At 40.1% G+C, this 16513-nt stretch overlaps 1 protein-coding gene across 3 annotated transcripts in view; it reads right to left on the bottom strand.

Moving 5' to 3' along the window:
• SMARCA1 (SNF2 related chromatin remodeling ATPase 1) overlaps window positions 1-16513 on the bottom strand; it is a 122543-nt gene that overhangs the window by 30496 nt on the left and 75534 nt on the right. For all 3 annotated transcript variants that reach the window (XM_090264346.1, XM_090264347.1, XM_090264348.1), the window contains 3 exons: window positions 14158-14290; window positions 11701-11819; window positions 11374-11586 (listed from right to left, as the gene is read on the bottom strand). In XM_090264346.1, the coding sequence (XP_090120472.1) occupies window positions 11374-11586; window positions 11701-11819; window positions 14158-14290 (465 nt within the window). The remainder of the gene's footprint in view (window positions 1-11373; window positions 11587-11700; window positions 11820-14157; window positions 14291-16513) is intronic.

Raw genomic sequence — 16513 nt, 5'->3', positions numbered from 1 at the left:
AAATAAATAAATAAAAATAAATCCTTGCCCTGACTGCTGTGGCTCAGTTGGTTGGGCATTCAATCCCCAGTGGGTTCACATGCCTCAGTTGCAGGTTGTACCCCCATTGGGGCACATACAAGAAGCAACCAATCATAGGTAACCAATCAATATTTCTTTCTAACATCAATATTTCTCCCCTTCATTTCTCCCTCCCTTCCCCTCTCTCTAAAAATAAATGAATAAAATATTTTTTAAATAAATGAAATAAATACTTAAGTTATACACACAGTCTTAAGTATCATCTGCTTAATTACAAAGGGGAAAATGTACCTTTAAATTGGAGAGCTCTAGTGTTCACATATTAACCAAGTAATCAAACTGAGCATCATCAACACTAACGTTCTCCCAGGACAAATCTGGAATTACAGCTAAACATTAGAGAAATCATCCTGAATAACTAACTAAACAATAGCTGGAGAGAAGCCTTATAACCACAGACAGACAGAAGAAACAACTTCACCGCAATGTAATTGGTTGGGGGTGTGGAGGAGATGTGAGAGGTCTGCTAAGGTCCCATGGGCAGCAGTTGAAGTTTCAGAGGGAGGGATATTTCAGTGGCTGGGGGTTCTCCCTGAGAAGTTTGGGGTCTAAACCCCAGGCTGAGCTCCTCAGCTTACAGCACCAGAGCCACTTCGAAAAGCAGCAGGATTTCTGTCTGCCAGGGAGAGAAGGTTGGAGAGTCATAGAGCCTCCTAAAGGGCCAACACACAAAATTTTGTTTGCAGCCACTTACCCTGGGCTCTGGCAGAGGGAAGGCAGAGTGAATTAGAGACATGTGAGGACAGTCTGGGGTTTGTAGCTCTGAGGGGAGAACTGGAGGAACAGCCATCAGGATCCGCATGCTGACTCATTCCCCATACTGCAGGAGCCAACTTTCTCAGGCAGAGCACTCTTCTTCATGTGGCATCAGCCTGAGAGGAAGCAGTAGCTCTGCCTGCAGGACTTATTCTGCCCCATTCTGTGGAGCTCAAGCTAGAGTGCTAATTACAGTTTGAGGGTATATCAATGAGTAGCAACTATGACAGATCTCTGGGACTCTATGAGACTTCAGCTGACTCTCCCCTGGGCCCAGTGCTGAAAAAATCCAGTCAGGGTGAGCAGCCTGGCTCTTTCTGCACACAAACAGGCCCAGCAATAGGAGCCACATGCTGTGGATTAATGATAGCTCCAAACAGGTTGACCAGAGTCAGTCACAAGTAGTGTCTGACAAAGGTCTACTCCAGAGTCCTTCCAGATCTACATAATACATAGAAACAAACACACAGAAGCAGCCCAAATGGGAAGACAAAGAAACAGATGCCAACTGAAAGAACGAGAGAACTGTCTATAAGAAGAGCTATGTGAAATGGAGGCAAGAAATTTAACATATAGTTTAGTGATTATAAGGATATCCAACAGCATGAAAAAAAGACATAGAAATTATAAAAATGGACGAGTCAGAAATTAACAATGCAATATCTGAAATAAATAGTACACTAGAAGGAATAGACAGTAGATTAGATGAAGGAATTTACAACCACTTCAAAACTAGAGAGAGAGAGAGAGAGAGAGAGAGAGAGAGAGAGAGAGAGAATCCAGAAAATCCAGAAACTACAGGGAAGTTTAGCAAAAATATAAAGAATAAATAATCAGCCAGAAATGTAGGAGGGGCAGAGCTGGGACCAAAAGAAAGAGGAGTAGAGCAGCAGCTGCAGGGGCGGTGCTTGGTGAGTGTGGGACTGGCAGGCGCAGCTGGCGGCACAGCTAGCAGTACAGCAACTGTAGCCGTGGTGAAAAACAGTCATACAGCTTAAATCCAAGATGCGATCCCAGCCCCAGACCAGACGGGATAGCTTGCGGTAACAGCGCTAGGAAGATAAAGCCATATTGCTTCTAATTGGGAAAGCCAGTTGGGGTCCCCCGCATACAGCGCCATAATGTGGTGAAACAGGTAACCTTATACTGATGAATCCCTAAGGCTCTGCCCCTTACAACGTAACAGGAGTGACAGCTCTCCCTGGGACATGGAAGCAAACAAACCCAGAAGACTTCTGGCCAAGATGGAGGCCTAGACTGAAACGCTTCATCTCCCTCCACAACTAAGAAGGAATACAACTACTGCAAATCCAGCAATAAACAGAAGTTCCAGAAAATAAATGGAAGTCCAACATATGAAGTTACAAAGAAGTGGGGCTCATCTGGACAGGTAGGAGGGGCAAATCTGGGGCAGAGAGGTCAAGCTGTGCTGTCTATGGCAGCAGCAGCAACAGCAGCAGGACAGCAGTAAGCACAGACACCTGTATCTAAGGGGAGGTGAGAAGCGCCTGGGGAGTACCCCCGGCTGCAGACCAGACCCATCAGCTTGTGATTCCAAAGCCAGGGAAGGCAGACCTCCATTGCCTTGGACTGTGAGGCCCGGTGGGGGTAGAGACAGAGGAGGAGGCTGCCGGTCTCTCCACAGAGAGTGAACAGCAGGAATCCATCTTGGACCCCCACCCCCACAGAAAACGCCACAGTGTGGTGAGACAGGTCACCCAGTTGTGACGAGTGCACGGGACTCCGCCCTCTATAGTATAGGAGGTGTGACAGCCCTGCCCAGGAAGCAAAGGTAAACACAAAACTGTTCAAGATGGCACAGATCTTGACAGAGATCCCAGTGACGCAGCTGACCAGACAGCAAATTTCTAATCTAATGGAGCAGCAGATAGCAAATCTTTCTGAGGCACAGTTCAGAGCTTTGGTTATAAAAGTGCTTACAGACCTAACAGCAGATCTTAAACAAGACAGGGAAGGAATGGAGGTTAGTCCTACTGAAATGAACAAAAACACATATGAAACTAGTGGTGAATGCAAGAAAAGCAGGAATCAAATCAACAAGTTGGAACATAGGGAAGGAACAAACAGTCAACCAGTACAGAAACAGGGAACAAGAAGTGAGGAAAATGAGGAGAGGCTCAGAAACTTATCAGAAGCTATAAGCAGGCCAACATCCGAATCATAGGGTTATCAGAAGGTGAAGAACTAGAAATGGAAAAATTATGTAAAAAAAATAATGAAGCAGAACTTCCCTAACTTGGGGAAGGAAATAGACTTACATGTCCAGGAAGCACAGAGAGTTTCAAAACAACTGGACCCAGGGAGAACCACACTAAGACACATTATAATCAAAATGTCAAAAATTAAAGATAGAGAATCTTAAAAGCAGCAAGAGAGAAGAAGAGAATTACATACAAAGGGATCCCAAAAAGACTGTCAGCTGATTTCTCAAAAGAAACTCTGCAGGCAAGAAGGGACTGGCAAGAAATATTCAAAGTAATGAAAAGCAAAAACCTACAACCACGATTACTCTATCCAGCGAAGCTGTCATTAAGAATAGAAGGGCAGAGAAAGTGCTTCCAGGACAAAGTAAAACTGAAGGAGTTCATCAGATCCAAACACTTATATGAAATGTTAAAGGGACTTGTTTAGGAGAAAGAGGATCAAAACTATGAACATTAAAATGAAAACTGTATCACAACAACCAATAACAGAAGCTAGGGAACTGAAAAAAAAAAAGACAAACTAAGTAGGCAATGAGAGTGTGAACAGAATTATAGGCATGGGGAAAATTATAGGGGGAGGTCAGCAAGGAGGAGGAAGGGGGGAAAGGGAGGGAGATGGTACAAGAATTAAGAAGCATAGTAGGAGGGAGTGGAGTAGATAGGGAGATGTTGAGAAGAACTATACGCACAACCAATGGGCATGGACTAAGGGTGGGGGGCAACTGGAGGAGGGATGTCACTGGGTGGAGGGAAACAAAGGGAAAAGAAATTGGGACAACTGTAACAGCATAATCAATAAAGCATATAAAAAAAAAAAAGCCAGCACCGATTTACAATAAAAACTCTCAGCAATATGGGAATAGAGGGAACATATCTAAACCTAATGAAGGTCATATATGACAAACCCACTGCCAACATCATACTCAATGAGCAAAAACTACAACTGTTCCCCTTGATATCAGGAACAAGACAACGATGTCTGTTTCCACCTCTCTTATTCAACATAGTACTGGAAGTCCTAGTCACATCAATCAGACAAGAATAAGAAATAAAAGAATTCCAATTTGGTAAGAAAGAAGTACAACTGTCTTTATTTACAGGTGACATGATACAGTACATACAAAATCCCAAGGATTCCACCAAGAAACTGATAGAACTGATAAATGAATTCAGTAAAGTAGCAGGGTACAAAATTAATATCGAGAAATCAGTTGCATTTTTATATGCCAATAATGAACTGACAGAAAAGGAAATTAAGAAAACAATCCAACTCACAATTCCTACAAAAGGAATAAAATACCTAGGAAAAATACTAAGGATGTAAAAGACCTGTACTCAGAAAATTACACGACACTGACTCAGAAAATTACACGACACTGAAGAAAGAAATAGAAGAAGATACAAATTAGTAGAAGCACATACTGTGTTCATGGATAGGTAGAATTAACATCATTAAAATGTCCACACTATCCAAAGCAATCTATAGATTTAATGCAATTCCTATCAAGAATCCAATGACGTATCTCACAGAACTATAACAAATATTTCAAAAAGTTATATGGAACCACGAAAGGCCCCATACAGCAACAGCGCTCCTGAGAATGAAGAACCAAGTTTGGAGGAATCATGCTGCCGAATATCAAACTATACTGCAAGGCCATACTAATCAAAACAGAATGGTATTGGCAAAAAACAGACACATAGAGCAATGGAACAGAATAAAGATCCCATAAATAAAACCACACCTTTATAACCAATTAATATTTGACAGAGGAAGCAAGCACATACCATGGGCTAAAGATAGTTTATTCAATAAATGGTGTTGGGAAAACTGGACATATACAGGCAGAAAAAATGAAACTAAATCACCTTTTTACACCACACACAAGAATAAATTGAAAATGGAGCCAAGGCTTCAATATCAGACCCCAAACCATAATAATCACAGAAGGAAATATAGACAGCAAAATATCAGACACTGCTCATAGAAATATTTTTTTGGATACATCTCCTCAGTCAAAGGAAACAAAAGAAAAAATAAACAAATGGTACTACATCAAACTAAAATGTATTTGCACAGCCAAGTAAACCATCAACAAAAGAAAAAGACAACCCACATAATGGGAGAACATATTCACCGATACATCTGATAAGGAGTTAATATCCAACACTTATATAGTGCTTAAAAAACTCAACACCAAAAAAACAAACAACCCAATTAAAAATGGGCGAAAGACCTGAATAGATACTTCTCCAAAGAGGACATACAGATGACCAATAGACATATAAAAAGTGTTCACTGTCACAAATCATAAGAGAAATGCAAATTAAAACTACAATGAGATACCACCTCACAACAGTTAGAATGGCTATTATCAATAAATCAACAAACAGGAACTTCCAGCCAAGATGCAGACATAGACAGACATGCTGTGTCTCCCTCCACAACTAAGAAGGAATCCAACTACATAAAAACTAGAAACACCCAGAAGTTCCAGAAAATAAAACTGCATGTAAGTCCAGCAAACAAAGACATAAAGAAGAAATACTCATCCAGATAGGTAGGAGGGGCGGAGCCAGGGCGGAGAGGACACAGTGTGGTGGCAGCAGCAGCAGGCTGGCAGAAAGTGCAGCCACACGTTTTAAAGTCAGAAGGGACACCTGGGGAGCATTCCCAATTCCTCACCGGACCTCACAGTTCAAGGACCCAGCACCAGGGAAAATCAAGCTTCATTGCTTCTGACTGTGCAGACCAGTGGGGATTGGGGTGGAGGTGTAAACTGCCAGTCTCTCAGCAGAGCCTGCTTGTTTAAAGGGCCTCCACAGCCCTAGAACATCCGCAGACCCACCCACTCTAGGAACGATGACCAGGGAAGCAGCTAGAGGGGCGCCAGTGTGGTGCGGAAGTGGGAGAGGTGCCTGGAAAAGGGGCAAGGGTTGGGCAGGTGGCATTGTCCTTCTTGGACCCCTCCCCCACATACAGCTCCAAAATGTGGTGAAACAGGTCGCCCTGCACTGACGAATCCCCAAGGCTCCGTCCCTTACAACGTAACAGGAGTGACAGCTCTACCTGGTACCTGGAGGCAAAACAAACACAGGGGCCTGTCAGAATAAGGAGACAGAGAAGTATGGCCCAAAAGGGGGAACAGATCAAAGTTCCAGTGGGAGAACTAAGCGATGAGGAGATAGCCAAGCTAACAGATGAGGAGACAGACAACCTAACAGATGCAGAATTCAAAACACTGGTGATAAAGATGCTGACAGGCTTGACAGTTATGCTTGAGTATGACAAACGCCGTAAGAGAAGAAGCGAAGGCTATGCTAAGTGAAATGAAGGGAAATCCACACAAAACCAATGATGAAAGGAAGGAAACAGGGGTTCAAATCAATCATTTGGAACATAAGGAAGAAAAAAACAGTCAACTAGTGCAGAATGAGGAAGCAAGAATTGAAAAATAATTTTGTATAGGAGATGCACATACAGGTCTGGAAAGCTCGGAGGGTCCCAGGCGAGCTGGACCCGGAGGGGACCACACCAGGATGCATCATGATTGAGATGCCAAAGGTGAAAGATAAAGACAGAGTCCTGGAGGCATAGAGTTGCCTACAGGGGGCTGCCTATAGGACTATCAGCTGATTTCTCAGAGGACACTTTGCAGGTAGGAAGGGACTGGCAAGCAGTATTCAATGTGGTGAAAGGCAACCTGCAACCAGGACTACTCTATCCAGCAAGGCTATCATTTGGAATGGAAGGGGAGATGAAGTGCTTCCCAGACAAGGTAAAGCTAAAGGAGTTCATCATCACCAAGCCATTATTATATGAAATGTCAAAGGGACTTACTTAAGAAAAAGAAGATAAAAAACTATGAACACTAAAATGACAATAAACTCACAACTCAACAACTGAAACTAAAAAAAAAAAAAAAAAAAAAAAAAATCCAACTAAGCAAACCAGAATAGGAACAGAATCACAGGTATGGGGATCATATGGAGGGTTATCAGCAGGGATGGGGGAGGGGGAGAAATGGGGATATGGTGCAGGGATTAAGAGGCATAATCAGTTGGTACAAAATAGGAGGATGTTAAGAATAATATAGGAAAGGGTGAAGCCAAAGAACTTATGTGCACATCCCATGGACATGAACTAAGGGGGTGGGATTTCTGGAGGGAAGGGGGGTACTGGATAGAGGGGAGCAAAGTGGGAAAAATTGGAACTACTGTAACAACATAATAAAATATACTTAAAGTCAATCAATCAATCAATCAATCAACAAACAAGTGCTGGTGAGAATGTGAAGAATGGGGGGTCCTTTTGTACTCTTGGTGAGAATGCAAACTGGTTCATCCACTTGGAAAACAGTATGGAATTTCCTTAAAACACTAAAAATTGAACTGCTTTTTGACCCAGCGATCTCACTGCTGGGATTATACCCTAAGCATCCTGAAACACCAATTCAAAAGAACCTATTCACCCCTATGTTCATAGCAGCATTATTTATAATAGCCAAGTGCTGGAAACAGCCTAAGTGCCCATCTGTAGATGAGTAGATCAAAAAACTGTGGTACATTTACACAGTGGAATGCTATGCAGTAGAAAGAAAACAAACTTCTACATTTTGTGACAACATGAATGGAACTGGAAAATATTATGCTAAGTGAAATAAGGCAGGCAGTGAAAGACAAATACCATATGATCTCACCTATAAGTGGAAACTAATGAACAAAACAAATGAGTAGAACAGAACCAAAGATATGGAAATAAAGAACAAAATGACAATGACCTGAGGCGTGGGGTGAGGGGGATTATGGGGGAAAGAAGGGAAAGGGGCTTGTCAAGAAACAAGTATAAAGGACCCATGAACATAGACAGCAAAGTGGGGACTGACTATGGGAGCGGGGATGGGAGGGCGAAGCAGGGGAGAACAATGGGAGAAAATTGGACGACTGTAATTGAAAAACAATAAACTTTATAAAAAAACGAGATATCATCTCACACCTATCAGCATAGCTATCATCAATAAGTCAACAAATACGTGCTGGAGAGGATGTAGAGAACAGGGAACCCTTTTGTACTGCTCATGGGAATGCAGATTGGTGCAGTCACTATGGGAAGCAGTGTGCAGATATCTCAAAAAATTAAAAATGGATCTTCGTTTTGACCTAGTGATCCCACTTCTGGAAATATATCTGAAGGAACTCAAAACACTAATTTGAAAGAACATAAGCACCCCTATGTTCACTGCAGTGTTATTTACAACTGCCAAGATATGGAAGAAGCCCATGTGTCCATCAGTAGATGAGTGGATACAACAATTTTGGGACATTTACACAATGGAATATACTTGGTTGTAGAAAAGAAGAAAAGTTTACCCTTTGCAACAGTATGGATAGACCTGGAAAACATTATGCTAAGTGAAATAAGCCAGTTAGAGAAAGACAAATGCCATATCATTTCACTCATATGTGAAATCTAATGAACAAACTGAACAAGGAAAATGGGGACAGACTCATAGATGGAGGACAAGGTGCCAGCTGCAGAAGAAGGGAGGTTAGGGGGTGAAGGGATGAGCAAATAAAAAAAAGAGAAATGGTCAACAGTGTGGTGATTTCTGGGGGGAGGGGATGTAATAGGACTAGATATTAATGGAAAAAATACAATAAAGATTAAATTTTAAAAAAGTTAGAATCTTCGGGCCAAGGTGGAGACCTAGACAGACACGTTGTATCTCCCTGCACAGCTGGGAAAGAATACAACTACCTCAGCACTGGAGACAACCAGAAGTTCCAAAGGGTCAGGCTGCATGGAAGTCCAACAAACAAAGATATGGAGAAGAAGTGCTCATCCAGATAAGGGGGTTTGGAGCTGAGGCAGAGAGGATGTGGTGCGGTGGCAGCAGCAATGGTAGCGGTGGCAGCGGTGGTGGCAGGCTGGTGGAAAGTGCAGTCACATGTTTTGAAAGGTCAGGAGGGACACCTGGGGAGCACTCCCAGCGCCAGACCAGGCCACACAGCTCATGGTTCCAGCACCGGGGAAGATAAAGCCTCATTGCTTTTGACTGTGCAGACCAGTGGGAATTGGGGCAGAGGAAGAGGCTGTCATGCTGGTCTTTCGGTGGAGTCGCTTGTTTGAAGGGCCCCCACAGTGCTGGAACGTCCACAGGCCGACCCACTCTGAGAACAACAGCTGGGCCAACAGCTGGAGAGGCGCCAGTCCCATGCTTGGAAGGGAGGCGAGTGCTGAACAAAGGGCATTGTTACCTCTCAGACCCCTCCCCCACAAACAGCATCACAACGTGGTGAAACGGGTCACCCTCTACTGATGAATACCTAAGGCTCCGCCCCTTAAAACATAACAGGAGCAACAGCTCTACCTAAGACACAGAGGCAAACAAACACAGGAGCCTGTCAGGATGAGGATACAGAGAAGTATGGCTCAAAAGAGGGAACGGATCAAGGTTCCAGTGGGAGAACTAAGCGATGAGGACAACCTAACAAATGAAAAGACAGCCAACCTAACAGATGCAAAGGTCAAACACTGGTGATAAAGATGCTCACAGGCTTGACAGATAGGCTTAAATATGGCAAACACATAAGGGAAGAAGTGAAGGCTATGCTAAATGAAACGTAGGAAAATTCACACAAAACCAATGGTGAAGGGAAGGAAACCGGGGTTCAAATCAATGATTTGGAATGTAAGGAAGAGAAAAACAGTCAACCAGTACAGAACAGGAAACAAGAATTGAAAAAAAGGAGGAGAGGCTTAGGAACCTCTGGGACAATTTTAAACGTGCCAACATCCAAATCACAAGGGTGCCAGAAAGAGAAGAGGAAGAGCAAAAAATTTAAAGCTTATGTGAAAAAATAATGAAGGAAAACTCTCCGAATTTGGTGAGGGAAATAGACATACAAGTCCAGGAAGCACAGAGAGTCCCAAACAAACTAGACCCAAAAAGGACCATGCCGAGACACATCATAATTAAAATGCCAAAGGTTCAAGATAAAGAGAGAATCTTAAAAGCAAAAAGAGAAAAGCAGAGTTTCCTACAAAGGGGTGTCTATGAGACTATCAGTGATTTCTCAAAAAAAATTTTGCAGGCAAGAAGGGACTGGCAAGAAGTATTTAAGGTGATGAAAAACAAGGACTTACGACAAAGATTACTCTATTCTATCATTTAGAATGGAAGGGCAGATAAAGTGCTTCCCAGACAAGGTAAAGCTAAAGGAGTTCATCATCACCAAGCTACTATTATATGAAATGTCAAAGGGACTTACTTAAGAAAAAGATCAAAATTATGAACATTAAAATGACAACAAACTCTCAATTATCAACAACTGAATCTAAAAAATAAAAACAAAATCCAACTAAGCAAACCAGAATAGGAACAGAACCATAGGTATGGGGATCATTTGGAGGGTTATCAGCTGGGATGGGGAAAGGGGAGAAATGGGGAAATGGTACAGGGATTAAGAAGCATAATTGGTTGGTACAAAATAGACAGGGGGAAGTTAAGAATAATAGAGGAAAGGGTGAAGCCAAAGACTTTATGTGCACGACCCACGGACATGAACTAAGGGGGTAGGATTGCTGGGGGAAGGGGGGTTTTGAGCAGAGGGGAGCAAAGGGAAAAAAAACTGGAACTACTGTAACAACATAATCAATAAAATATACTTTAAAAAAAATTAGCATCACCATAAGAGTAACAACCGATCATGTGCCTTCTGATATGATACTATAAGAAGTACATATCACTTATGTATCACTCTTGCCAAAAATACTTAATCTAAGTCTAACAGTGAGCAAACAAAAAGTTGTAATTCAAAGAAACTAAAGAGACTCAACAACCAAATGAATTATGTGAACTTGGATCATAAACTTTAAACAACGGCTATGAAAGACACTTTTAGGACAACTGAAAATTTTGTTCATAGACTGTATAATATTACCTGAATTGATGTTAACATTTTCAGGTAGAAAATGATATTGTGGTTATACAGGAAAATGTCCTTATTTTTAGATGAACACTGAGGTATTTAGAGGTGAACACTAATGATGCATACAGCTTACTTTCAAATTGTTCAGCAATAAAGATATATATTTTTATAAATATAAAACACAGATAGGCATTTCTGAATTCTAAATATAGATTCTACATGAATATATACATTCTAAGTATATATACACATATAGGGGTGGAGGGTAGAAATCCAAGGTGGTACATGTTAACAATTAGTGAATCTAAATGAAAGATATGTAATATGTGACATTTCTAAAATAAAAGTGGGAAGAAAAAAGTAAGAAAGGAATACATACCATTGCAGTTCTAGACTTGATAAACCAGTCAAATCTAAACTGAGGAGCATTCCGTACACATTGTCTTAATTCTTCATACACATTTTCTCTATCAAAGCCCATTTTGTGTAACATACAAATCAAGAACCTATCTTCTTCCTCAGTATAGTTCTTTCCTTTACTGGTTCCATACTGAATACGTAACTGATGAAATGGAGCCTTGTATCTTGCAATCTGTGGATTTAAACAAATTATTGGTTTAACTAAATGTGCAATGGTAAGTCAAAGCTAATCACCATGTCAGTTAAAACAACCTAATAATAATTTTACAATTATGAAATATAGTACTTTAGCATCCAGGGCTTTCTTGATATTGATCCTTCGTTGAATTCTTGCTTCTCCGCGTTCAATCTGAGCCATGATCTTCTCAATGTCTTGTAATTCATTGCAACGTTCCCAAAATACAGCTGAAAAACAGTTAATTACTTTAGAATGCTATCATCTTAAGAAAAAGAATCTAAAGAACTGTAGAATAAATAATTAACAGAAAAGGATACAATAAAATTATAATGTTTAAAATTAAGATTCAGATTCTTCTGTATATAATATGTTCAATTATTAAATACCCTAATTTTTCACTTAAAATAAGACCACTTACAAGAAGGTTTCAGGTTAGTGAGTTTCCTGTCATGAAATATTATGGCATTTTTAACTATCTATCCTAAATGATAAGATTTCAAGATACTACAGATACCGATTTAGGTGATACTTTTTTCCAAACACGATATAGAAGGGACCTAACACATAAAATGAAACAGGAGAAAGGGTGACCATATTAACATAGAGAATATAGATTCCTAGAAAGCATAAGCAAAAATAAAACCATTATCAACAGATTATTCAAACATCCTATGAAGCAGCAATTCTAATGAAACCATTGCTTCACTTTTGGAACCACTCGCTGACCTTACAATATTCCCAATGACCTGTATGTAGCTTTTTTTTTTTTTTTAACTTAGTTGAAATAGCCTATTCTCTAAAAAACAAAACAAAACACCAAGCCACCCAAATTTTATAAATGAGCTAAATAATCTGGCCACAATAATGACTTCAGTGAAAAGGCTTTTTAATGACATACTTTACATTCTCAATTTTTTAATTTTTAAAGCCTGTCAAGAAAGAAATGTTAGCATGCTCTGATTTTTATAAGCACCTTGCACTCATTATTCATTCCATCACTTATTCATTCAAAACATAATTAAATAAATGCCTGCTATGTATAAGACAGTCATGAACAGCCAATTATATTCATTTCTTCTCTTATTGCAACCAACTACATTAACCCATTCCAATCTCCCCACCCTCTGACAGTGCCCCAATTAAGCTGTCCTGAGCTAGTCAGGCCATTAGAACTGGTGTCAAGTTTGAGAAAACATCTGACATGATATCTTTTTGAATCACTTGTTTTCTTGCAAATTCATATACACATATACACATATATTTATTCAAGCAGTATTTTTATCTATTCCAGCTTGCCTGGAGTTAATGGAACCCACACGATGTGCCTGGAGTTGATTGGAAACCTGATGGTGTATTTTGAACCTGATGGTTATTTTGAAGAAAATTCTACTTCAGAAAATCACTATGCACCTATCTTTTTACACTCCTTTCATTTACCTCTTGCTGCTAAAATTTCTCCCTCTCGTCTATTTTCCCCTCTCTAAGCCCTCAAATGTCTTCAACTTATGTGATAAAGCTTAAGAGTAACAGAAATATTATGCTGGTATCAAGGAATAGAAAGTTCATAAACTTGATTTTTATTATAGGAACTAAAAAATCAAGATAATCAACCCCTAAAGTATTCTTTAATTAAACCTGGATTTCTTCAAGCACTAGCACTACAGTTCATTTAAGAGGTGGTCCTGGCCTTTATTAATCCCTGATATATTTATTAGTATTGTAATGTTTCTTCCACAGAATTTGAATTAAGCTAAATAGATTTGAGGAGCTCACATAGAAACCTAAACCTATTTTGTAACATTGTTTCTATGAGAAAAAAACGTGCTGAACAGCTAACATTTAGACTAAATTTGAGAGTTCAACCTATTTGAAAGTTAGAAACTTCCTGTTCTACATATAAAAAATTTCCTAGACATAATTACCTATTTTTAATAAAACATTTCAGAAGCCTAAGGTTAAATAAACACAGGAATTATATTAACTCCATGCGCTTCAGCAGCTAACCTAGTTCTGGTCAAGACCGAAAACATAGCTGAATAATAGAGGGGCATGATTCTAAGATCAAACAGCATATTTATTCAAGCAGTATTTTTATCTATTCCAGCTTGCCTGGAGTTAATGGAACCCGCACCGATGTGCCTCAAGTTGATTGGAAACCTGATGGTGTATGAGGACCTAAAAGGGCCTAATAGCAATTCTCTACTTCAACGATGACCTAGAAAGACACCAATTCAATCTGCTGAACCTGAAGTCTCAGACTTACCCAGAAAAGGACCAAATTCCAGAGGTAAGAAAATGAGAAACATATTTTGTCAATGCTCATCCAATAGCCTTGCTTCATCAGGGTTTACTTTGCTCCATTAACCAACTATTATAGGCAATAGCAGTCACTTTGTTTTGATAAATATTAAAATCTTTTCATAGAAATATAATTAAATTTTATACTCTCACCTGTACTTTATTCCTAAAAGTTTAAAAGATCTCTGAACAATGGAACAATTAAATTGACACTAAAGAAGTGAATAAGATTACAATTAAATACCACATTTTAAATTACATGCAAACCTGAATACTCCATGACCTCCTCAGGGGATTTGCCCTCCACCTCTCGAGTTATATTATCAATGTCATCTCTTCCATACTTCTCATTAGCTTTAATAAATTGGTTAAAATCTCGCTTGGTCCAGTTTGTGAATCCCTGTGAACAAAAAAATTAACCATCATCAATCAAGGTTAAATTAACAAATCCATTTATTTTTCTATTTATTTCTATACAACGATACATCAAAACTGTTTAAAATACTTAAGGACTTTGGCCAAGATGGAGGCCTAGATAGACATGTTGCATCTCCTTCCACAACTAAAACGGAATACAACCACATCAAAACTGGAGACAACCAGAAGTTTCATAAAATTGAGCGGCATGGAAGTCCAACAAACAAAGATACAAAAAAGCAATACTCATCCAGACAGGTAGGAGGCGTGAAGCTGGGGTGGAGAGGAAGCAGTGGTGGCGGTGGTGGCAGCAGCGGTGGTGGCAGTGGCGGCAGCAGCAGCACTGGCACAGCAGGCCAGTGGAAAGCACAGTGACACATTAAAAAAGTAGGGAGGGACACCTGGGAAGCGCTCCCAGTACCAGATCAGACCAGGTGGCTCACGGTTCCAGTGCTAGGGAAAATAAAGCCTCATTGCTTCTGACTGTGAAAACCAGTGGGGGTTGGGGCAGAGGAAAAAACTGCCAGTCTCTCAGCAGAGTCCATTTGTTTAGATGGCCCTCACAGTCCTAGAATGTCCATAGACCCATCTACTCTGGGAACCACGACCAGAGCAGCAGCTAGAGAGGTGCCAGTCTCATACGGGAAGTGTGAGAAGCACCTGGAAAAGGAGCGAGTGCTGAGCAAGAAGCATTGTTCCCCATCAGACCCCTCCCCACATATAGCACCACAAAATGGTGAAACAGGTCGCCCTCTACTGACAAATACCTAAGGCTCCACCCCTTACATTGTAACACGAGTAACAGCTCTACCTAAGACACAGAGGCAAACACAGAAGCCTGTCAAGATGAGGAGACAGAGAAGTATGGACCAAAAACAGAGAACAAATCAAGGTTCCAATGGGAGAAATAAGCAACAAGGAGATAACCAACCTAACAGATGAGGAGACAGCCGACCTAACAGACACAGAATTCAAAACATTGGTGATAAAGATGCTCACAGGCTTGACAGATATGCTTAAATACAGCAAATGCAGAAGGGAAGAAATGAAGGCTATGCTAAGTGAAATGAAAGAAAATCCACAGAAAACCAATGGTGAAGGGAAGTAAACTAGGGTTCAAATCAATGGTTTGGAACATAAGGAAGAAAAGAACAGTCAACCAGTACAGAATGAGGAAACAAGAATTGAAAAAAAGGAGGAGAGGCTTAGGAACTTCTGGGACAACTTTAAACGTGACAACATCTAAATAACAAGGGTGCCAGAAGAAGACGAGAAAGAGCAAGAAATTGAAAAATTATGTGAAAAAATAATGAAGGAAAATTTTCCAACTTTGGTGAAGGAAATAAGACATACAAGTCCAGGAAGCACAGAGAGTCCCAAACAAGCTAGAACCAAAAAGGACCACACCAATACACATCATCATTAAAATGCCAAAGCTTAAAGATAAAGAGAGAATCTTAAAAGCAGCAAGACAAAAGAAGAAAGTTACTTACAAAGGACTGCCTATTAGACTATCAGCTTATTTCTCAAAAGAAACTTTGCAGGCAAGAAAGGACTGGCAAGAAGTATTCAAAGTGATGAAAAGGAAGGACCTACAACCAATGTTACTCTATCCAGGAAAGCTAACATTTAGAATGGAAGGGCAGATAAAGTGCTTCCCAGACAAGGTAAAACTAAAGGAGTTCATCATCACCAAGCCATTATTATATGAAATGTTAAAGGTCCTTATTTAAGAAAAAGAGGATTAAAACTGTAAACATTAAAATGACAACAAACTCATAACTATCAAAACTGAGTGTAAAAAATAAAAACAAACTAAGCAAACAACCAGAACAGGAACAGAATCATAGGTATGAAGATCATTTGGAGGGTTATGAGCTGGAAGGGGGCAGAGGGAGAAATGGGAAAATGGTTCAGGGATTAAGCATAATTGGTTGGTACGAAGTAAGGAGAAGTTAAGAATACTACAGGAAAGGGTGAAGCCAAAGAACTTATATGCATGACCCATGGACATGAATTAAGTGAGGTGGGATTGCTGGAGGGAATGGGGGTACTGGGTGGAGGGGAGCAAAGAGAAAAAAATTGGGACAGCTGTAACAACATAGTCAATAAAATATACTTTAAAAATTAAGTAACTCATTTTTTAGAAAAGACTTAAAATGTTCCTCCTCATAAAATCCCAGGTTTTTTATACTGGAATCAAAAG

Source organism: Furipterus horrens, unplaced genomic scaffold, assembly GCF_987537825.1.
Source record: "Furipterus horrens unplaced genomic scaffold, mFurHor1.1.pri manual_scaffold_17, whole genome shotgun sequence".
Taxonomy (NCBI): Eukaryota; Metazoa; Chordata; class Mammalia; order Chiroptera; family Furipteridae; genus Furipterus; species Furipterus horrens.
The sequence above is the reverse complement of the archived record's forward strand: the minus strand, read 5'-3'. Positions and strand labels throughout refer to the sequence as shown.